This window comes from Ornithorhynchus anatinus, chromosome 1 (genome assembly GCF_004115215.2).
Source record: "Ornithorhynchus anatinus isolate Pmale09 chromosome 1, mOrnAna1.pri.v4, whole genome shotgun sequence".
Taxonomy (NCBI): Eukaryota; Metazoa; Chordata; class Mammalia; order Monotremata; family Ornithorhynchidae; genus Ornithorhynchus; species Ornithorhynchus anatinus.
The window spans coordinates 129,082,157-129,106,986 of NC_041728.1; the positions used below are offsets into that span (position 1 = coordinate 129,082,157).

General features: G+C 47.6%; 1 protein-coding gene across 2 annotated transcripts in view; it reads right to left on the minus strand.

The window, feature by feature from the left end:
- Positions 1–24,830, minus strand: part of INPP5D (inositol polyphosphate-5-phosphatase D) — a 177,177-nt gene that overhangs the window by 72,775 nt on the left and 79,572 nt on the right. For both annotated transcript variants that reach the window (XM_029067359.2, XM_029067353.2), the window contains exon 5: positions 12,478–12,618. In XM_029067359.2, the coding sequence (XP_028923192.1) occupies positions 12,478–12,618 (141 nt within the window). The remainder of the gene's footprint in view (positions 1–12,477; positions 12,619–24,830) is intronic.

The window sequence follows — 24,830 nt, forward strand, 5'->3', positions numbered from 1 at the left end:
CTGAGCCAAATAGAGTGGTGAGATGAACGTAAAGGAAGCGTGGCAAAGTGGATAGATCACGCGGCTGGGAGTCAGAAGGTTGTGGGTTCTAATTCTGGCTTCACCATTTTTCTGCTGCGTGACCTTGGGCAGGTCGCTTCACTTCTTGAGGCCTCAGTTACCTCACCTGGAAAATGGGGATTGAGACCATGAGCCCCATGTGAGACAGGAACAACCTGATTTGCTTGTATCCGCCTCAGCGTTTAGTTCAGTGCCTGACACACAGTAAGTGCTTACCAAATAACATTATTGTTATTATTCTCTTCCTCTTCAACCCCTCTCTAGTCCAGTCCTTGAGGGGCCTCTCATTTGCCTCTCCTCCAGGCCCGAGGCACTGTAATCTGGTGCCGCCAACGACATAGCTTCAGATCGGAAATAGCAGCTCTCCTGGCTGCGGGAATGTCAGCTTGAAAAGTGTTTCTTGGCAAAGTCCTTTTGGGTCCAAATCTGCGATAGGAGACCTAATAGAAAGGACACCCCATTCCTGAAGGCTAGGGCCCGTATCTTCTACTTTTAAGGTACGTTCCCCAGACACCAATAGAGTGTCCCCAACAAGTCGATGGTCAATAAGCACTATTACTGGAGATGAGGAGGAGATGGGGGTATTGAGTCACATAGACCAGATCGATGCTTTTGGAGCCCTGCACCTGTACGTCCACTTCCGAGTTCCCCGTCTGACAGCAGAGAGCCTTTTCGGCTTTTCCTTCCCAGGCTCTTCCCCTTCATTCTACTCTTCCCTTAGGGAGCCTCAGAGTCCAGGCAGGCTGGCAGGATGCTTGCTAGCGACCCTGGGAGCCGCCACGGAATGGCTGGATCTGTGGGCCGAACAGCTGGCTCCAGGGAGGCCCCAGATCCGTTACCCCAAACTTCCTCGTTTGCGCCATTCCACCCTATTTTCAACCTGGCCCGAAATGCAACGAGAAGAACAGGTGCCCAAACCTCCCTATTGTAAACTGGCCAGCGAATCCGGTTCTGCTGGTACCGTGAGCACGCACGATTTTGTGACCTCTTTTCAATCTGTTGGGAGGTTTGGTCCATGTTGGCGGGCAGTCCGAGTGAGTCCGTGAACCTCCCCACCTGCCCTCCGTTCTGCTGGAGTCCAAACCTCAGGTACATTTGAGCTATTCTACTTCATTTCTCTTCAGGTCCACGGCGCCCGCGTTCTCCCTCTCGCTCATCCGTTTTTCACCTCCAACGTGATCGGCCTTCTCAGTGTTCACTGAGCCTTCCCAATGAACTGTAGAGCACCGTACTGGGCACGTCATCATTATTAATGGTACGTATTGAGCGCTTATTATGTGTAGAGCAACATTCTGAGTCCTTGGGAGAATGCAACGGAATTGGCAGACACATTTCCTTGATTGTAAGCTCACTGCATGCTGTAAGTGCTCAATAAATATGATTGACTACCCACAATGAGCTTACGGTCTTTGAGGGGAATAGGATGCTAATATAAATCATTTGTAATACATTAGTTTTGGGGGCTGGGTACGGGGCACGCAAATACCAAATGCCCAAAGGTCACAGACCTCAGTGCATAGACAAGGCAGAAGAGAGAGGAAGAGCTGGTGAAAAGAGGGTTTAATTTGGGGAAGGCCTCTTGGAGATGTGACCTTACTTGGAGGCTTATAATAAAGCTTGCACTCTAACAGATCTGAGCATTGTCTCATTGAAATCCATTTTTATATCTACATTTTGGGAGCTACACCCTCCTCGCCCCCATCCCAAAGTACTTTTGGGGTCACTGCGGTCACATCAGATATGAACTCTGTTTTCTTCTAAGTCAAGACCCGAGTGTTATTACGAGGACAGATGAAGCCAGCAGCCTGAGCCTCCTGGGACCGTCCCTTCTCTCAAGCCTGTCTGTCCAACCCTATAATTTGGTCAAAACACCAGGCCCATCCGTTGTGATTAACCTCCAGTGGTTGCCTATCAACCTCCGCTCCAAACAAAAACTCCTCACTCTAGGCTTCGAGGCTCTCCATCACCTTGCCCCTTCCTACCTCTCCTCCCTTCTCTCTTTACACCGCCCACCCCGCACGCTCCGCTCCTCCGCCGCCCACCTCCTCGCCGTCCCTCGGTCTCGCCCGTCCCGCCGTCGACCCCCGGGCCGCGTCCTCCCGCGGTCCCGGAACGCCCTCCCTCCTCACCTCCGACAATCTGATTCTCTTCCCCTCTTCAAATCCCTACTTAAAGCTCACCTCCTCCAAGAGGCCTTCCCAGACTGAGCTCCCCCCTTTTTCCCTCTGCTCCCTCTACCCCCCCTTCACCTCTCCGCAGCTAAACCCTCTTCTCCCCCCCTTTCCCTCTGCTCCTCTCCCCTCCCGCCCCACCCCCTCAGCACTGTACTCATCCTATTTATTTTGTTTAATGAGATGTACATCACCCTGATTCTATTTAGTTGCCATTGCTTTATTGCCAATGTTCTTGTCTGCCCGTCTCCCCCGATCAGACCGTAAGCCCGTCAAAGGGCAGGGACCGTCTCTATCTGTTGCCGATCTGTACATTCCAAGCGCTTGGTACAGTGCTCTGCGCATAGTGAGCGCTCAATAAATACTATTGAATGAATGAATGATTACAGATTGGCCGTGCTGACCTGGAAGAGGCAAAGTGACCTTTGCCCTTCCCCATAAACTCTAGTAGTTCTGGTTTCCAATCAAGGCAGGGATGTGAACATCAAGAGAGAAACCTAGTGATGCAATTGCTCTATTTCTTCTACCTGATTGATGAGCAATTTGGCAGGCCATTAGTGTTTTACGTAAGTTTGCAATAATACCTGGGGTCACTGCAGCTTATGTGGTTGACAGAATTTCAAATGCTCTTTATTCGAAGGTGCCCTTTTCCTCCACCTTACGGGCTTTCAGGAAAATGGCAACTGTTCCATCAAACATGCTCCTATGGATTTTAATGCTATAAATACATGGCATTGCTATCGCTTCAGGCAGTTACATAACCAGGGCCCGGGAGATTGCCAAAAGGAATGATTTTGGGGTCTGGCATTCTGCCTTGCACTGAAACTATTACTTGAGACCCAGAAAAATTTAATCATGTTCATGGTTAACTGAACCCTGAAGAACAGCGACTAATTCTTGGCCAGAAGCATGAGATTAACCTAGTTTAGCACACCTACCGTTTATTTTAAGCCCCCAAACTAATTATTTAGCCTTTTGCAAATCCAAGTCAAATTTTACTAGCTGTCAACATTTTTTCACGGTATTTAAGTACGTACTATATGCCAGATGCTTTACTAGATCCTGGGGTGGACAGGAGATAATCAGGTTGGACGCGACCCTTGTCCCACATGGGGTTCACAGCTGTAATCCCCGTTTTCCAGATGAGGTAACTGAGGCACAGATAGATTAAGTGACTTGCCCAAGGTCATACAGCGGACAAGTGGCGGAGCTGACATTAGAACCCAGGTCCTCTGACTCCCGGGCCCACGCTCTTTCCTCCAAGCCATGTTACTTCTCTAGACAACTTGTGAAGACGTTTTGTTAAAGGAGGAAAATCACGTATTAATTTCTAGCAAGTATATCTGTTATTATTATGAACCACGATTACAATTGGAATCCAGTATGCTTTCAGGGAACTCTGCGTTCCGCAAGCTCTTTTTCCTCTCGGCATTACTGTGAGGGAGGAAGCGGGGAGAAAGTTTCATTCTCATTTTAGAGCTAGAGAAATTAAATCAGAGGGGGGAGGTGATTTGCTGTAGATCAAATGACATTTAGTCTCAGCTTTGTTGTTGACAGAAAGGCCTCCTCCAAGCTACAGGGCTAAATCTCTTCTGCCTTGTACATCTGGGAAAGCACAAGAAAAAGAACCGTCCTGAGCATGACCCAGTGGAGAGAACCCACGACTGGGAGTGAGGAGACGACGGTTCTGGTCTCAGCTCTACCACTTGCCGACTGTGAGCGTGGCAGCTAACCTCTGAGCCTCAGTTTTCTCATCTGTAGAATGGGAATAAAATATGTGCTTACCCTCTCTCAGACTGTGAGTCCCCTGTGGGACGGGGACTATGTCCAATCTCTGTATCTTGTATCTATCTGAGTCCATGGCACATACCAAGCACCATCATTACACCTCAAATTTCTCCCTTTGGAGGAATGTCATTTACGGGAGCCTTATTTGACCCCCAAAAGGACTTCCCGGATTGAAATTTTCCATATTTACTCCCCAAATCGCCCCATCTTGCAACCCTCAAACAGGGGAGGGGAACTGAGACGAGCAAGGAGCGGAGCAGGAAAAAAAAGGAAAGGAAGAAGAAAAGGAGAGAAGAGAAGCAAGGGAAAACCAAGAGGGCATTTACCTCTATTGCAGTCCCCTAAGCGCTGCATACCATAGGAACTCAATGAATTACAATAATAATAATAATAATGATGATGGTGGTATTTGTTAAGCGCTTACTATGTGCCAAGCAATGTTCTAAGCAATGGGGGGGGTAGGCAGAGGGTTATCAGGTTGTCCCACATGGGGCTCACAGTCTAAATTCCCATTTTACAGGTGAGGTAACTGAGGCACGGGGAAGTTAAGTGTCTTGCCCAAGGTCACACCGCTGACAAGTGGTGGAGTCGCCATTTGAACCCATAACCTCCAACTACCAAGCCCGTGCTCTTTCCACTGAGCCATGCTGCTTCTCACCCCTTTTCTTCTTATCCCAGGGAATGCCATCATCATCGCATTAACAGCGTGGTTCAGTGGAAAGAGCCCGGGCTTGGGAGTCAGAGGTCATGGGTTCGAATCCCAGCTCTGCCACTTGGCAGCCGTGTGACTGTGGGCAAGTCACTTCACTTCTCTGCGCCTCAGTGACCTCATCTGTAAAATGGGGATCAAGACTGTGAGCCTCACGTGGGACAACCTGATGACCCTGTATCTCCCCCAGCGCTTAGAACAGTGCTCTGCACATAGTAGGCACTTAACAAATACCAACATTAACATATATATATTCTCTTCAAAAATTTGGATGGGGAGGGAATCACGCGGTAGAGTTAATTATGAAATAAATATGGTAATATCCAAGTAGATGGAGGCCAAAATATAAAGATTAAATACATTCATTCGTTCAATCGTATTTATCGAGCGCTCACTGTGTGCAGAGCGCTGTACTAAGTGCTTGGAAAGTACAATTCGGCAAAAAAGAGAGACAATCCCTGCCCACACCCGATTAGAGCTATTTTGATCTGAAGCCTGGAGGGAATGTTAATACTTTTGAGGGGATGCTAAGAAGGAAGGTAGGGCCTTTGGAAATGAGGGATGAATCTAGAGAAGCAGCGTGGCTGAGTGGAAAGAGCACGGGCTTTGGAGTCAGAGGACATGAGTTCGAATCCCAGCTCTGCCACTTGTCAGCTGTGTGACTGTGGGCAAGTCACTTCACTTGTCTGTGCCTCAGTTCCCTCATCTGTAAAATGGGGATGAAGACTGTGAGCCCCACGTGGGACAACCTGATTCCCCTGTGTCTACCCCAGCGCTTAGAACAGTGCTCTGCACAGAGTAAGCGCTTAACAAATACCAACATTATTATTATGTAGCTATAGTTTTCTGTCCTGTTTGAAGATCATTTCACTGACGGTGAGACTTCAGTCTCTCCCTCTCTCTATATACACATGTGTATATGTACATATATATGGAGAGAGAGGAAGAGAAAGAGAGAGGAGAAGATACATGGAAGACACAGAGTAGAAGCAGCGTGGCTTAGTGGAAAGAGCACGGACTTGGGAGTGGGAGGATACAGGGTCTAATCCCAGCTCTGCCACTTGTCTGCTGTGTGACCCTGGGCAAGCCGCTTAACTTCCCTGTGTCTCAGTGACCTCATCTGTAAAATGGGGATGAAGACTGTGAGCCCCATGTGGGACAACCTGATTACCTTGTACCTACCCCAGCGCTTAGAACAGGTCTTGGCACATAGAAAACACTTAAATACCATTATTATTATTATATTCCCTATCTAAGAGGTAATAATAATAATAATGTTGGTATTTGTTAAGCGCTTACTACGTGCGGAGCACTGTTCTAAGTGCTGGGGTAGATACAGGGCAATCAGATTGTCCCACATGAGGCTCACAGTCTTCAACTCCATTTTCCAGATGAGGTAACCGAAGCACAGAGAAGTGAAGTGACTCGCCCACAGTCACACAGCTGCCAAGTGGCAGAGCCGGGATTCGAACCCATTACCTCTGACTCCCAAGCCCAGAAACCTGCGCTGAAGGAGTGACATGCTCCCAGTCTCAGGCTCCTTTGTCATTTCTGGATCTTTACTGACCCATTTCCCTGCTCCAGTTTTTGGTGGGTTTTTTTGAACTCTGGGACCACTAGGCCTGGGAGTGGCAGAGCCTGGTGTAGTGATCAGTCTCTTCGCTACGCTCAAGGCTGTCACGTTCTAAGAAGTCAACAGAGTGTGGTAGAAAGCAGCATGGCTCAGTGGAAAGAGCCCGGGCTTGGGAGTCAGAGGTCATGGGTTCGAATCCCGGCTCTGCCACTTGGCAGCTGTGTGACTGTGGGCAAGTCACTTCACTTCTCTGGGCCTCAGTGACCTCATCTGTAAATTGGGGATGAAGACTGTGAGCCTCACGTGGGACAAACCGATGACCCCGTATCTACCCCAGCGCTCAGAACAGTGCTCTGCACACAGTAAGAGCTTAACAAATACCAACATCATCATTATTATTATTATTATTATTAGAAAGACCACACTCAGGTTCAGGCACGGTGATGTCATTCATTCTGTAGCAGCGTGGCTCAGGGGAAAGAGCCTGGGCCTGCGAGTCAGAGGTCATGGGTTCTAATCCCCGTTCCGCCACTTGTCAGTTGGATGACCTTGGGCAAGTCACTTCACTTCTCTGTGCCTCAATTACTTCATCTGTAAAATGGGGATTAAGACTCTGAGCCCCACGTGGGACAAGCTGATTACCCTGTATCTACCTCAGCGCTTAGAACAGTGCTTGGTACATAGTAAGTGCTTAACGAATGCCATCATTATTATTTTTATTATTACCTTCAGCCCTGTTTAGACTACAGCCTCATCCTCTAGACTGTAACCTATCAGCTGTGTGACTGTGGGCAAGTCACTTTACTTCTTTGTGCCTCAGTTCCCTCATCTGTAAAATGGGGATGAAGACTAGGAGCCTCACGTGGGACAACCTGATGACCCTGGATCTCCCCCAGCACTTAGAACAGTGCTCTGCACATAGTAAGCGCTTAACAAATGCCAACATTATTATTATTATTAAGCTCACTGTGGGCAGGGAATGTGTCTTACTGTTGTGTTGTACTCTCCCAAGAGCTTAGGACAGTGCTCTGCACGCAGTAAGTGCTCAATAAATATAATTGAATGGATGAATAAATATGAACAAATGAATGAACAAATCTCAGGGCTGGGAAAGTAGTAATTTTGCACTTGGATCTGTGACCCTGGGGCACTGGATGTTTGCCCCACCAGCACTTAGGTACATATCTATAAATTACATATTATAAATGTATTTACATCAATATCTGCCTCCCCCTCTACACCATAAGCTCACTGTGGACAGGGAATGTGTCTACCAACTCTGTTGTAATAATGTTGGTATTTGTTAAGCGCTTACTCTGTGCAGAGCACTGTTCTAAGCGCTGGGGTAGATACAGGGTCATCAGGTTGTCCCACATGAGGCTCACAGTTTTAATCCCCATTTTACAGACGAGGTAACTGAGGCACAGAGAAGTTAAGCGACTCGCCCGCAGTCACACAGCTGCCAAGTGGCAGAGCCGGCATTTGAACCCATGACCTCTGACTCCCAGGCCCGTGCTCTTTCCTCTGAGCCACACTGTTGTACTCTCCCAAGTGCTTAGCACAGTCCTCAGCACCTACTAAGCGCTCAGTAAATACCATGGATGAGAGTTACAATCCTTATTTTTAGTTGGGAGAAGGCTAAGGGACAACCCAATAATTGCCTTCCAGAATACGAAGGGATATTCCCGGCAGGATTGTTGGCTCGTTTTTCATCTCTTCAAAAATAAATCAACTTCACCTGCACCGGAGAAATCTAAATGAGTTGACAGGAAGAGTTGGACATAATCAATGAGTAATTTGATAAGGGAGCCTGCTCAATCTCCTCACCTGGAGATCTTTGAGAAAAGCAAGCCGATCAGCTCTTGGATTCCCTAGATTCGGATTTTCTTGGATACAGGTGGATGGACTGCATGACCTTTTGGGAGGTTTCCTGCCAGCTCACAGATCTAATAAATTCCACCCGACAGACTGTAAACTCGTTACGGTCAGGCAATGTGTTTGCCAAATCTCTTTTACTGTCCTCTCCCAAGTGCTCGGGACAGTGATGATGACGATGATGTTATTTGTTAAGTGCTTACTGCATGCCGAGCGCTGTTCATTCATTCAGTAGTATTTATTGAGCGCTTACGATTCATTCAATAGTATTTATTGAGCGCTTACTATGTGCAGAGCACTGTACTAAGCGCTTGGAATGTACAAAGCGGTAACAGATAGAGACAGTCCCTGCCCTTTGACGGGCTCACGGTCTAATCGGGGGAGACGGACAGACAAGAACGACGGCAATAAACAGAATCGAGGGGATGAACATCTCAGTAAAACAATAGCAAATACATAGCATCAAGGTGATGTACAGCTCATTAACAAAATAAACCGTTCTAAGCGCTGGGGTAAACACAAGGCAATCAGGTCGTCCCACGTGGGGCTCGCAGTCTTAATCCCCATTATCCGGATGAGGGAACTGAGGCACAGAGAAGTGACTTGCCCAAAGTCACACAGCTGACAGGTGGCAGAGGCGGAATTAGAACCCATGACCTCTGACTCCCAGGCCCCTGCTCTTTCCACTAAGCCATGCTGCTTCATTGTAAGCGCTCAATAAATATAATCGACTGATGGAAATTCACAAGTTTCACTCTCAGGTTAAGGAAGGGACCATCGACAGATGATTGTGCAGGGGAACTGGATCACTGAGGCGCGGTGGGAAGGAGGGGGTGAACAAGGAGCTGAAACAGCCAGTAAAGTAAAAGGAGATGAGGAATTTGGAACGCTTGCCGTTAGGCTCGGTGCACGGCGTTGCAGGTAGAGGGAGAGCCTGCTGTCATCCCGCTAACTAGGTGACCTGATCCCAATCCTTCTGCCTGGGAAAACGCGGGCAGTAACTAAAGCATTTGGAGAAGCCGCTCCTATGCCAGAGTATTTTTGGGAAGCCGCACGGAAGGAATTGAAAATACATCTTCTTTGACGCAAGAAGCAGCAGTACAGACTGGGCTCTCAGCGACAGCAGCAATATAAAAATCCGTTCCATAGCTATCAAGGAAGAGTCTCTCTTAAAGGAAAACTGACACTTAAAGGAGGCATTTCCCTTGACCACGTTGTTCGCTATTACTACAATATTCATTCATTCGCTCAGTAATATTTATTGAGCGCTTACTATGTGCAGAGCATTCACTCATTCATTCAATAGTATTTATTGAGCGCTTACTATACGCAGAACACCGTACTAAGCGCTTGGAATATACAATTCGGCAACAGACAGAGACAATCCCTGCCCAATGATGGGCTTACGGTCTAAGCGAGTAGGAGGAAATTTTCTCAGAAGAAACTTCTAAAAGATGAGCATCTTAAGATGCTATGATTTACTGACCACCCAGTCTTGCTCCAGTTTTGGAGGGTTCAGCTCACATGGTGACATTCTAATGTCCCAAGTCCACTCACGCGCTCTCTCAAGGGATAAGCCAGCCTATCCCAATGTACCTTCTCCACCTGCCCCTCCCACTCCATCCCTTTTCACTTGGTAGATGATGAAGGCGGTATGTGTTAAGCGCTTACTCCGTGCCAAGCACTACTTTAAGCGCTGGGGGAGATACAAGTGATCAGGTTGTCCCGCGTGGGACTCACAGTCTTAATCCCCATTTTTCCAGATGAGGTCACTGAGGCACAGAGAAGCGAAGCGACTTGCCCAAAGTCCCACAGCTGACAAGTGGCGGAGCCGGGACTAGAACCCACGACCTCTGACTCCCAATCCCGTGCTCTTGCCACTAAGCCATGCTGCTTCTCTGTAAAGATATTGCATTTCTTTGTAAAGATATTTCTTCCACCTTTGACCACCGCCTTCAACTGCTCATGTTCCGACGGCTCCCTCCCCTCGGCCTTTTTATACCCACCTGTATCTCCCCTATCCTAAAAAACCCTTCTCTGGACCCCATTGCGCCATCCAGCTATATCCCTCCTCCTCTAATAATGTTGGTATTTGTTAAGCGCTTACTCTGTGCCGAGCACTGTTCTAAGCGCTGGGGTAGACACAGGGGAATCAGGTTGTCCCACGTGGGGCTCACAGTCTTCATCCCCATTTTACAGATGAGGTAACTGAGGCCCAGAGAAGTTAAGTGACTTGCCCACAGTCACACAGCTGACAAGTGGCAGAGCCGGGATTCGAACTCATGACCTCTGACTCCAAAGCCCGTGCTCTTTCCACTGAGCCACGCTGCTTCTCTAGATTGTAAGCTCACTGTGGGCAGGGAACGTAAGCTCTTCCAAGCACACTGCATACAGTCAGTGCTCAATAAATATGATCGATCGATATTTACCAAGAAAGCCAACACATTCTGTAGTTTCATGATAGGGCTGCGTTCGGAAAGTATTTTTTCTCTGGATCTACAGAATTACAAAATTATTTCCAGGGATGATTTGTACTTGAATATTTCACCCATTTATTTCTATGATTCGAATCCAGGGAATAATAATAATAATGTGGGCATTTGTTAGGCGCTTACTATGTGAAGAGCGCTGTTCTAAGCGCTGGGATAGATACGGGATAATCAGGTTGTCCCACGTGAGGCTCACGGTCTTAATCTCCATTTTACAGATGAGGTAACTGAGGCACAGAGAAGTTAAGTAACTTGGCCACAGTCAGCTGACAAGTAGCAGAGCCGGGATTCGAACCCACGACCCCTGACTCCCAAGCCCAGGCTCTTTCCACTGAGCCATGCTGCTTCTCTGAATACTGCTTTTAGGTAGTGTGACTTCCTTTGTTTCTATTCTAAAAAAACAAAAAAGGCAGAGTCAACCTCATTTACTTTCTTAAACTCCTCCTGAAGAATACGTTTTCGCTTATGCCAGCTCAAACAAGTTTTATTCCTTGTAGACTTTAAATCAAAAAGGTTAGACTCCTACTTATGAATGAACAAAATGCCTCTTGGAGACGGAATTATCCGTAAACCCACTTTCGGTGCTGTGTGCTAGGCAGGATCGGGAAAAGGTTGGTTAATTGAGAGTCCCACGTGGGACAACCTGATTACCTTGTATCTACCCCAACACTTAGAACGGCACTTGGCACATAGTAGGTGCTTAACAAATATCATAATCATTATTTTCAAGCGCTCAGTACAGTGCTCTGCACATAGTAAGCGCTCAATAAATACTATTGAGTGAATGAAATCCACAGATGATCCCCAAACTGCATTTCAGTTATTAGTTTTAACTCTTCCCCTGGCATCAAGACTTTCAGCAAAGCATTAAACAGCAGAACGGACACATTTTAGCTTCTTCTCCAAGCTAATGAGCCACGAAATCAACAAAAATGGCCAGAGCTGGGAGATGAGAGAAAAGCAGTCCAGGCAATATCCGGTCCAGCTGAAATAGCAGTAGTTACTACTCATTATTATTATCTCATTCAATTTTACATTTACTGAACGCAGTGCACTCTACTAGGCACTTGTGAACTACAACAGAAGTACAGGTCGCCTTCCCTGCCGACAAGATGACACTCATATAGGGATCAGACAGGGAAAAGTGTAAAAATCAGAATAAAACCCCAGGCCCCGAATAAGCAAACTCTGGTAGTACATGGTTGCAAAAAGGAAAACGCTCTTCCCTTGGTGTCACGGAAGAGCTAATCAGCAATAGCGGGTCTACAACCAGCTCCCGGATCTGGACCTCCCGGCACTTACGTCAGGATGTTTTCCTTAGAGGACACCTCCCCTGATGAGAATTTCATTCTTCTGAATCGTGAAAGAACCATTTGGGGAGGTGAACTTCCCCTCCTAGGAAGGTCTTTCTGCTCATCTGCTGGATTTCATTCAATTTTACTACTTATTTTTGTTCTTTTACCCAGAGGGCTTCTGAAACGAGGGTACTCCTGAGAAACAGAATGACTAATGAAGCCATCAGTGACAGATTCACGGCCCATGAGGAACAATAGAAGAAAATTTAAAGTCATTTTAGGGGGCAGGACAAACCAACCTCAGTTCTTTGCCAGCAAACTCACTGGTCTGTGAGTTTCACCTTTCCGCCCCTTCCGGAATGGGTAATGACAATCAATCGAGTGTACGCACTGAGCGCTCAGTGTGTGCTGAGCACTGTACTAAACACATGGGAGGGTTCGATATAACAGACACATTCCTTGCCCACAGACAAACTTCCAGCCTAGAGGACCGACCAGAGCAAACTGCCTTCTGTACCTGTACAGGTCTTTGCAGAGATGCATGGTCAGTTTCTTCAGCTGGGGGAGGTTGCTGGATCCCGTCTTAGCAAATTCGAAGTCTGCGGTGACATGGGTGTTGAGGTAATCCTGGATGGCTTTCAGATGATCTTCTGGAAGACTGGAAAATAATTAATGTTGGTATTTGTTAAGCGCTTACTATGTGCAGAGTAAATTCTAAGTGCTGGGGGAGATACAGGGTCATCAGGTGAGGCTCACAGTTAATCCCCATTTTACAGATGGGGGAACTGTGGCCCAGAGAAGTGAAGTGACTTGCCCACGGTCACACAGCTGCCAAGGGGCAGAGCCGGGATTCGAACCCATGACCTCCGACTCCCAAGCCAGGGCTCTTTCCACCGAGCCACGCTGCTTCTCTAGCAAAGGCAGAGTCAGCCAACCGACTTCATCACCCTCAAAGGCCGACAGAGATCGGTTGGTGTGGCGAGCCATTTCCCTCGGCAACAGATCTCTCTGGGAACAGGTAAGAGGAAAGGGAGGACGGAGGGCAGAAAGACGTGCCATTTCTCTGCAAATCGATCTCTATCTGCCGTTGATCTCTATGTAGTATCGTCTCACCTCAGCAAATGGCTGAGACACTTCATCAGGAACGTGCCACCTCCTCCCTGGAGCTCCCATTCATTCCTTCATTCAATAGAATTTATTGAGCGCTTACTATGTGCAGAGCACCGTACTAAGCGTTCGGAATGGACAATTCGGCAACAGACAGATGCACCCCGTGCATCGATTAGACCGGAAGCCCGATTAGACCGTAAGCCCGTCAGAGGGCAGGGACTGTCTCTCTCTGTTACCGATCTGTCCATTCCAAGCGCTTAGTTCAGTGCTCTGCACGGAGTAAGCGCTCAATAAATACTATTGAATGAATGAATGCTGGCCCGTGAGGATCTAAGAGACATCAGGGTGACCACCCTGGTCTCCTTCACCACTGGATGGCCGAGGCCGAGGGAATCCACTCGGAAATTCACCGCCGTCCCACCGTGACTCCCGGGGTCCCTGCTCCTGCGTGCCCATCGAGATGCCCGGGGTCCTCAGCGTCGCCCACCGCCGGACCACCGAACAGCCTCCCCCGAAACCCTCCCCAGCTCTCCTCCAACATCACCGAGGAGCCTCCATCTTCACAAAGGCTTCACCACTCGGGGAGGAAAGAGCAAAGCAGTCGCAGCCCGCTGCTGCCTTTACAAAACCTTGGGAAGACCGTGGTGGGTGCTGACGTAGCGGTCACCGTGACGCAGTCGTGACCACGAACTCTTAGCCGCGAGTAGAAGCAGCAGAGGAGCAGCGTGGCCTGTGGATAGAACATTGGCCTGAGAGTCAGAAGGACCTGATCTGCCACTTGTCTGCTGGGTGACCTTGGACAAGTCGCTTAACTTCTCTGGGTCTCAGTTACCTCATCTGGAAAATGGGGATTAAGAGTGTGAGTCTCACGTGGGGCAGGCTCTGTGTCCAAACTGGTTAACTTGTATCTACCCCAGTGTTTAGAACAGGGCTTGGTACAAAATAAGCGATTAACAAGTACCATTATTATTTATCATTAGTAGTAGCCTGAAATTCTACTCCGCTAGCCCCTGTACCCTGAGCTTTGTTCTCATTTTCCACGTCTTTATATTGTCTTAAGAGTTTTGTTTCCCCTCTCTGTGTCTGTTTCACGGTAAGCATTTAATATTATTACCACTATAACTGGCATCACCTAAGCCTTAAGGGGCCAACAGGTCTCATCTTGAGAGTTTAAACTGGATACATCACAGAATCAAGTACATTTTTAGAACATGGGCATGCAGAAATACCAACAAAAAACAGGAATTGAATACATTTTTATCATTATAATTTTTAGAATTTTTTTTTAAGTGGGGAGGGCGGGAGTTCCTCTATACATACTTGAAAGTAGAGGGGGAGGCAAGGGGAGGCAGCGTGGTGTAGTGGACAGAGCACGGGCCTGGGAGTAGAAAGGACCTGTGTTCTAATCCTGGTTCTGCCAGTGTCTGCTGTGTGAATTTGGGCAAGTCACTTCAGTTCACTGTGCCTTATTTACCTCATTTGTAAAATGGGGATAAGACTGTGAAACCTATATGGGACAGGGATTCATTCATTCAATAGTATTTAGTGAGCGCTTACTATGTGCAGAGCATTCATTCATTCATTAGTATTTATTGAGCGCTATGTGCAGAGCACCGTACTAAGCGCTTGGAATGGACAAATCAGTAACAGAGACCGTCCCCGCTCTTTGACGGGCCTACCTGATTAACCTGTATGTACCCCAGCACTTAGTGTTTAACAAATACCAAAAGAAAAAGGCTATCCTGGGCATCATATCTAATATGCTCAACATTTCTGAAATTGGAAGATAGTCATGAATTTGGGGATGGCATTCCATCACCTGAAAAGCCTGAGGTGGGGCCCATTCAGGGGTGCCAATTTTTCATTTTGAGTGCTAGAGCAAGACGAGAACAGGGAATTTGGGAGGAGAGTAAGGAAGATAGGGCTTGAGAACCGCAGGTAAGCCACGGAGCGCTGACAGGAAGACCCGGTTTAGCATTTTTTTCCGGCTGTGCTCAGTACTCTTTGGCCCAGTTGGGTCTCAGGATGAAGAGGGCTGGGAATCCTCCATGAGGGCAAAAACAAGGGCTTCACTTTCACAGCTGGAAACGCAACGGGGCAATGGTTCTTTAAGTCTTATGAGGTTGGCAGCTGAGAACCCATTAGGGTCTTGCCTTCCGCAGGACTGCGGGGGAAGGGACAAGCCAAGTTGGCTACAGAAAGAGGGGAGGAATGGAGGTAAGCAGAAGAACCACGAGCTACTCATCTGCCTCCTCTTCCACTTGTTCTGCAACAAGAGCCACCTCTGTGTCTACCATTGCCAACCATGGCTAGAAGGGCTTATGAGGGAAAACTGATTTGGCCCAGACTGAGTTGAGTTGCCAGAGTTATTGCTCTGCTTTCTCTCAGCCCTAGCAGCACAGAACAGGCCAGACCAGTTTTGGTGGGATTATTAATAATAATCATCATAATTATTATTATGGTTTTTGTTAAGTGCTTACTGTGTGCCAGGCACTATAATTATAATGACAATTATGCTATTTGTCAGCACTTGTGTGCCAAGCACTGTTCCATGCACTAGGGTAGATACAAGGTAATCAGGTTGCATACAGTCCCCGTCCCACATGGGGCTCACGGTCTTAATCCCCATTTGACAGATGAGGTCACTGAGGCACAGAGCAAATGAGTGACTTGCCCAAGGTCACACAGATGAAGTTGGGCTAGTGGGCGGTCTGAATAAAGACTGTCAGGTTGGGGTGAGAGGATGAGCTTCTGAGGACACAGGACCAGGGATGCGGAGCTGTGAGGGGGGAGGCGTTGGCGGGAGGGTCTCTGGATCAAGGAATCAGAGCTGGGGGTTGGAGAGTCAGGGGCGGTGGGATGATTTTATTAAGCACTGGGGTAGATAGCCTCTGTCCCTTGTGGGGCTCACACTATAAGTCCTCATTTTACGGATGAGGTGACTGAGGCCCAGAGAAGTCAAGTGACTTGCCCAGACACGTTGTGAAGCCAGAACTAGAACCCAGGACCTTCTGACCCCCAGGCCCGTGGTGCCCTCTCCTCTACCACCTGAGTGGAAGTGACACCAGAAGTGGCCTGGCCAGTCAGTCCCAGAGTGGGTCAGAGGAAGGGATTCTGTCTCTTCTCCCCCCTCTCTGGCCTCCCACCCCCCACCACACCCCCAGACCCATTTAAACTCTCGGTGGCTCTCTGTCCCGCCAACCTTCTCCTGCTTCCTTTCTGCCTCCTCAAAATTTTTTTCATTTTACAAAAGTGAGTTCTAGACTTGAAAAGTCCTTTTACTGACTTGGGGAAGCATTTCACTCACAAGGTTTGTTTACAACATCTTCTGAGGCCTCTGTCCTAACCCAAACTGGGAAATTGTCCATTCCAAGCGCTTAGTACAGTGCTCTGCACATAGTAAGTGCTCAATAAATACTATCGAATGAACGAACTCATTCAAAGTGCTATCAGGAATGCTGCCATTTAGGCTTTCCACTTGTTTCGGTATGGCTACTGGGGGACGGGACTACTATTTTAGTACTATTACAGCTTATATCCAAATTCTTTCACCCTGCCATTTCCCCTATCTAATTCATTTCTAAGTCTGACTGCCCCTCTAGACTGTAAGCTCACTGTGAGTAATCAATCGCATTTATTGAGCACTTACTCTGTGTAGAGCACCGTTCTAAATACGATATAACAGAGTGGGTAACACATTTCCTGCTAGAGCACTGTTCTAAGTACTTGGGTGAGTACAGTATAACAGTTGGTAGACATTTCGTGCCCACAGTGAGTTTTCAATCTAGATGGGAAGACAGACATTAAAATAAAAAAAATACGGATATGTTCACAGGTGCTGTGGGACCGAGGTCGGGGGTGAATAAAGGGAGTAAATCAGGGTGATGCAGAAAGGAGTGGGCGAAGAGAAAATGAGGGCTCAGTCACAGAAGGTCTGACTCTAACAGGAGATGTGCTTTCTCTAAGGATTTGAAAATAGGGAGAGTACTTGTCTGTCAGACATGAAGAGGAAGGGAGTTCCAGGCCAGAGGGAGGATACTGGTGAGAGGTCAGCGGTGAAATAGATGAGATCGAGGGACAGTGAGAAGGTTAACAGAGGAGCGAAGTGTGCGGGCTGGGTTGTTTAGGAAACTATCTAGGTGTGGAAGGAGTGGGGCAAAGTGACCGAGTGCTTTAAAGCCAATGTTGAGGAGTTTCTGCTCGATGCTTCTTGAAAATTGGGGAAACATGGCCTGAAAGTTTTGTAGAAAAATGATCCGGGCAGCAGAGTGAAGGATGGACTGGAGTGGGGAGAGACAGGAGGCTGGGAGGTCAGCAAGAAGGCTGATGCAGTAATCAAGGCAGGATAGGATGAGTGATTGGATTACCATGGTTTGGATGGAGAGGAAAGGGTGGATTTTAGTGATGTTGTGAGGGTCAAACCTAATGAGGGATTGAATAGGTGGGTTGAATGAGAGGCAGGAGTCAAGGATAAAGCCAAGGTTACGGCCTTGTGGAACAGGAAGATGGTGGAAGGAAGGCTACAGGATAACAGTCATACATCCCCTCCAATAAAATGAGCTCATCTGCAGATTCTTCTCTCTCTCCCTTTTCCTCATCCAGTAATTCTCACTTCACTTAACTGCCTCGTGGAGGCATATCTGGGAACACCGAACCCAGCTAAGTTTAGTATACAATAATCACAGTGATATTTAAGCGCTTTCTACGTGCCAAGAACCGGTGTAGGTACAAGATAATCAGGTTGGACTCAGTCCCTGTCCCACATGGGGCACATATTCTAAGTAGAAGGGAGACCGGGTACTTCATCTCCATTTCACCAGTGAGGACATAGAGGCACAGAGAATTTGTGACTTGCCCAGGGTCTCCCAGCAGACAAGTGGTGGAGTCTGGATTAGAACCTGGGACCTGACTCCCAATCCCATTCTCTTCCACTAGGCCCCGAAACAGTTCCTTAGATACCAAACATGGAATCCCCAGGATCAACAATGATAATAAGGGTTATTAGAGTATTTGTTAAGCACTTACTATGTGCCGAGCACCGTACGAAGTTCCGGAATTAATACAAGATAATCAGGTCCCACCTGAGGCTTACGGTCGAGTAGGGGGGAGAACAAGTATCGAATCCCCATTTTACAGATGAGTGAACTGAGGCACAGAGAAGTTAAGAGACTCGCCCAAGGTGGCAGAGCAGGTATGTGGCAGCGCATGGATTAGAACTCAGGTCTTCTGGCTCCCAGGCATGGGCTCTATCCATCAGACCATGCTGTTTCCCATATTCAAAATTATAGTAGTTCCGGTCTCCAATGCTGCAGCACAATAACCAAACAAGGATCCCTAACAACCTGCTAGCCAAAACACACAGTAAAAACACGGGCTGTGGCAGAACAGAGGGTTCCTTTTAACTGAGGATGATAGCTTTCCAAGGAAACATGCCCCAAAACTTGAAAATTCAGAGTTTACTCAGATGCTGATTCTCATTCATTTTTGCTTTGACTACTTACCCCCAAATGCCTTCCGTATTCAGGATATCAAATGATGGCATCTCTGACGTGAAATTTCCCGCGAATAGGGGTAGGACTGGAAAACCTAATGCCCCTACAATATTCATTCATTCAATCGTATTTATTGAGTGCTTACTGGGTGCAGAGCACTGTACTAAGCGCTTGGAAAGCACCATTCGGCAATAAAGAGAAACAATCCCTACCCCAAAAATGGGCTCCCAGTCTAGAAGGGGGGAGACAGACAACAAAACAAGTAGACAGGCATCAGTAGCATCGATATAGAATTATAGATATATACACATTATTAATAAAATAAAAAGAATAACAAATGTACACCTATATACACACGTGTTGTGGGGAGGGGAGAGAGTACAGTAGACGGAGGGAGTCGGGGCGATGGGGAGGGGAGGAGGAGCAGATAATGATAATAATAATCCCTCTGAACGATTTCAGTCTATGCAGCTCTCTCAGAAGTCAACAAAGTGACTTCTGACATCGTTGTCAGAAACGATGAGACGGCTGACCTGACCCTCGGTTATTTCTGAACGATGGGAGGTGGGAAAGGTCGTACTGTCATGACCCAAGATCGCAGAGAGCGTGGATAATCTCAAATTTTATATGCAACTCGTAAATAAACCGGCCTGTTGCACGAAAGCTTTAAGGATAACTGTGCTCTCTGGACTGAAAGCTTGTTGTAGGCAGGGAATGTTTCCATTTATTGTTATAGTGTAGTCTCCCAAGCGCTTAGCACAGTGCTTCGCACACAGTAAGCACTCAATAAACACAACTGAATAAATGAACGCAAGTTGACCGAGAACACAAAACCATCTCATATGCCCAAGTTGGAAATGGAACAACTAGGCTCTTTCAAAAAAAAAAAAAAATGATGGCTAATTGCACAGCTTCACAATTAGGGAATTAATCCAAAGCAAACACATTGCGCTTTCCTCATTTTTTTTTTCCTTCTCACTGGGGTTTTCCCTCTCTGCTCATCGTCTTAAATGCACAGGAAAGGGAAATGAAGGGCTTTTGGAAATGATTTTCCAGGGTGAAATTCTAAATGACCATTATAAGAAATATTCAATTTAAGATCTTAGAACAGTCTAAGCTCTCCCTCACTGCACACACAGGCTGTGCCCAAATAGTCGAACGATCTGAAGAACTCAGGCTTCCCAACACCACCAAAACATTTCAGGCCAAAACGTTGTCTTGGAGCTGGAATGACCAAATAGCTTAGGCCAAATTACGAGTGTATTTAAGTCTTGATTATGTGGACAATTGACATGTAAAGATTCGGATTTCCAAACGGCCAGGAAGCATGGAGTTTCCACGAATTGAACAGGATATGCCGCATTCAGCCTGCTCAATGGAAAGGCACAGTAAGAGGAAATACTGCCCAGGACTTGACCACCACAAAGGTGATTCTATATCAATAAAATGAATCCTCACTTCATCCCTAGGAATTACATAGGAGGCAGGAATCACCAGTGCTGAACTGATGTTTCATGGCATCGAGTGTGAGAAAGAAATTGGTTCTTTTTGTCATAATTCACACTTGCGGCATGGCTTGGGAGGCAGCGGTCAAGGGTCCTACTCCCGGCTCCGCCACTTGTCAGCTGTGTGACTCTGGGCAAGTCACTTCACTTCTCCGTGTCTCAGTTACCTCATCTGTCAAATGGGGATTTAGACTGTGAGCCCTACGTGGGACAACCTGATCATCTTGCATCCCCCCCAGCGCTTAGAACAGTGCTTGGCATATAGTAAGCACTTAACGAATACCATCATCATTATTATTACATTTAGTAAGCACTTACTATGAGACAGGCATTGGGGTACATGATAACGTTGGATGATGGAGAACAACAGACTTCAGGAACAAGTAAAACAAGATAATCAGATCAAACATCGTCCCTGTCCCACGAGGAACACAGAGTTGAAGAGGCAGGGAGAGCATTTCACCGTTGCGGAAACTGAAGCAGAGGGAGGTTAAGTCTTCTGCCCCCAAATCACAGAGCACGGCAGTGGCAGATTAGAACGCTGTTGTCCTGATCACCAGTACCGTCATCTTTCCACTAGTCACGGCTGCCTTCCACGGACAGTAGACACATATTTTAAATGTCGAAAAAGAGTAAAAACCAGTGGCATAAGAAGCATTTACTATTTAACTCACTTTCCCCGGGCCCTTTAACAGTGGTAAAAGCAGCTCAGTCTTTGGGGACCTTTTTTTTTTTTTTTGGCAGGGAAATACTGAAAATGAGGGGAGAAAACCAGGAAGGAAGTAGGCTAGGAGAAGGGAGGGGAGAGTGGGAATCAGTGAGGGGAACACTGCTTCATTGGAACCAAATGGGAATCATTTACTGATAAAGTGCATTTTATTCAATTCAGCCAGCTCCTATACCCCTGAGTCAAATATTCACACTGTACAGTTTGCATTAAGTGAGTCCTTTTAGGTCCCGTACCCCCCAAAAACACCATGAGAAACTCACACACACACACAAACACACACAGGCATGCTTGTCAGATTTCCTTTTTTTAAAGAAACTTGGCTAGCTAGGAGATTCGTGATAAAACATCATCTTTTCTTAAAAGTGTTGAGAAGCCTGCGCTGGAGACTGAGATGAACCTGGCTTTGAGAAATCCCTGGAAAAATCATGCATTTTGAGCAGTTCACGCTCTTTCAGAGCATGCTGGGATATACTGAATCCCTGGGAAGAATATCACTGCTCAGTGATAATCTAGGTGCCGCCGCCGTGGGGGCCGCAGGGGGTCAAGTCCATAAACATGGCCCCGGGGGGTGGGGTGACACTGATAGGTTCATCCCCACGCCTTTTTGGGGGGCTATCACGTCCCACCTCTTGGAGTCAGAAAGGGGTCAGCGATGGAGCCGACATAATGTTTCCACTCCTTGGCCTCTATCAATGCACTCTGTGGTTTCCTTGGAGACGCGGGATGCCCGTCCCCTCTAGACCGGAAGCTCACTGTGGGCAGGGATGCCTTATTGCTATATTATATTCTCCCAAGCGCTTCAGTTGACTGATTGACCGTCCCCATCCTGCTCCCGGGGGCAAGCAGTACCAGCTCCGAGAACGGGCCAGATGAACCGTGGGGGCGACGGAGCACCGGGAGGTAGCGCGGCCTAGTGGACAGAGCAAGGGCCTGAGATTCAGAAGGGACTGGATTCTAATCCCGGTTCCGATACTTATCTGCTGTGTGACCTTGGGCTGACCTGTCTGTGTCTCAGTTACCTTATCTGTAAATTGGGGATTGATTGTGAGTCCCATTTGGGAAATGGACTGTGTCCAATCTGACTAGCTTTCATCTACCCTAGTGCTTAGAACAGAGCCTGGCATACCTACCTACCACACCTTACTATGGTAAGCGCTTAAATAGCATAAAAAAAAAATAGGGGGATGGGTCTCAAACCCGGCCTGACCAAGCTAGGCAGCCGCAACAGAGCGAGGACCGTGCCCAAACCGATTTCCTTGGATCCGCCCCAGTGCTTAATAGAGTGTCTGGCACACAGTAAGTGCTTAACAATTGCCACAGTTATTCAGTCGTATTTATTGAGTGCTTACTGTGTGCAGGGCACTGCATTAATTACTATTAGAGCATGCGCTGCAGCTAATTTTTGGCTCCCTGGGGCAGGTGGTGGGCAGTTCTACTGACCCACACCAGAGTCTTGCAAGGAGGGGCCCTCTGCCCAGCCCACCTCCCCTAATTTGGGCATCCTCGGGATCCAGCGGGGGTCCAGCGGCCCAACGCAATAACCCAAAACTGAAAACCAGTAAGGCCAAGCAGGGCTAGTGCTGCTGGATGGGGCAGGTTGCTGAGGCAGCTTCAGCCAGTACCTGGCAGGCAGAGGCATCCCACCCGGGAGGAATAGAGAGAGGGGTGTGATAAGTGGCTACTTTTCGGCTGGGTAGGCTCAGAAGGCCCTGGAGTGACCTCTTCCACTCCTGAGTCTCTGACTCTTAGCCCCAGACCTGCAAACCCCACATCAATTAAAAAATAAACTGAGAAGCAGCCTGGCCTAGTGGATAGAGCACAGTCTTGGGAATCAGAAGGCCCTGGCTTCCATTCTCAGCTCTGCCACTTGCCTTCTGTGCTCCGATTAGACTGTAAGCCCGTCCGATTAGACTGTAAGCCCGTCCGATTAGACTGTAAGCCCGTCAAACGGCAGGGACTGTCTCTATCTGTTGCCGACTTGTTCATCCCAAGCGCTTAGTACAGTGCTCTGCACATAGTAAGCGCTCAATAAATACTATTGAATGAATGAACCTTCTTACTGGGAGAAGCAGCGTGACTCAGTGGAAAGAGGCCGGGCTTGGGAGTCGGAGGTCATGGGTTCGAATCCCGGCTCTCCCACTTGGCAGCTGTGTGACTGTGGGCAAGTCACTTCACTTCTCTGGGCCTCAGTTACCTCATCTGTAAAATGAGGATTAAGACTGTGAGCCTCAAGTTGGACAACCTGATTACCCTGTACCTACCCCAGCGCTTAGAACAGTGCTCTGCACATAGTAAGCGCTTAACAAATACCAACATTATTATTATCATTACTGTGGAAACTTGGGCAAGTTACTTGACTTCTCTACGCCTCAGTTCCCTCTTCTGTAAAACGGGGATTTAGACTATGAGTCCTGTGTGGGACAGGGACCATGTCCACCCCGATTATTTTGTACCTAACCCAGTGCTTAGAAAATGCCTGGCACGTAGCAAGCACTTCATAAATACCACTATTATTATTATTCAATGGTACTTGAGCATTTACCGTGTGACGGATGCTGTACTAAGCGCCTGGAAGAGATCAAGACAATTGAGTTTACAGTCACAGCCACAAGGAGTTTACAGTCTAAAGCAACAGTGGAGGAAGAGGGGAAGCAACAGTGAGCATCGTTTTCTTCCTCTTCCTCCCTCTCACTCTCTCCCCTTTCCCTCTTTCTCTCATCTCACCTCCCTGTCACTTCTTTCTCTCTCTACTCTCCCTTTCTTACCCGTCCTTCCCTCTGGCCCTGCCCCCTTCGTGGTCCACCTCTAAATTTTTCCCTGTGGCCAAATTGAAAATTGGACACCTGGGAATCAAATGGGCCTTTACTGTTCAGACTAGCAGGGCAGGGATCTCCAAAAGACAGACCACTGGTCTGGGGATCAGAAGATGCCGGCTTCTTCTGGACTCGCAGTTTCTTGTTGGATAAATGATTTAATACGGCCGAGAGTCAACTTCCTCATTTGTAAAATGGAGACAATCAATCGAACAGTGGTATTTACTAAGCACTTAATATGGGCAAGGCTCTGTACTAATTGCTGGGGAGACTATAGATACAGCAGAATTAGTGGACCCATTCCCTGCCCATAACGAGCTGATGATCTAGAGATTAAAAAAAAAAAAGTTAGTATTTGTTAATCGCTTACTATGTGCAGAGCACTGTTCTAAGCCCTGGGGGCAGAATCAGGGTCATCAGGTTGTCCCACGTGAGGCTCACAGTCTTCATCCCCATTTTACAAAAGAGGTAACTGAGGCCCAGAGAAGTGAAGTGACTTGCCCACAGTCACACAGCTGACAAGTGGCAGAGCTGGGATTCTAACCCATGACCTCTGACTCCCAAGCCCGTGCTCTTTCCACTGAGCCACGTTGCTTCCCAAAGACATTCTGAGGGTGATGCTCATGGTAGAAAAGGCCTAGGATGTCATTGGGGAAAATTGTTTGCTTCATCACCAATTATTTTATTTAAATATAAGAATTATAGGATCTATTAGACACTTACTCTGTGTTAAGTGCTGCCATACTTAGAAGGTTATGAGATTGGACACAGCTCCTTGCCTCAAACGGGGCTCAGTCTATCCTATCCCCATTTTACACATTAGAAACTAAGGCCTAGAGAGGTCAAGTGACTTGCCCAGAAGCAGCGTGGCTCAGTGGAAAGAGCCCGGGCTTGGGAGTCAGAGGTCATGGGTTCCAATCCCGGCTCTGCCCCTTGTCAGCTGGGTGACGGTGGGCAAGTCACTTAACTGCTCTGTGCCTCAGTGACCTCTTCTGTAAAATGGGGATTAGGACTGTGAGCCTCAGGTGGGACAACCTGATTACCCTGTATCTCCCCCAGCACTTAGAACAGTGCTCTGCACATAGTAAGCGCTTAAAAAATACCAACATGATTATACATAACAGGCCAGTGGCAGAACTGGGGTTCAAACCTGGGTCTTCTGATTCCCAGTCTCCTTGTTCTTCCCACTAGTCTACATTGCCCCCCAAGTATCCTAAATA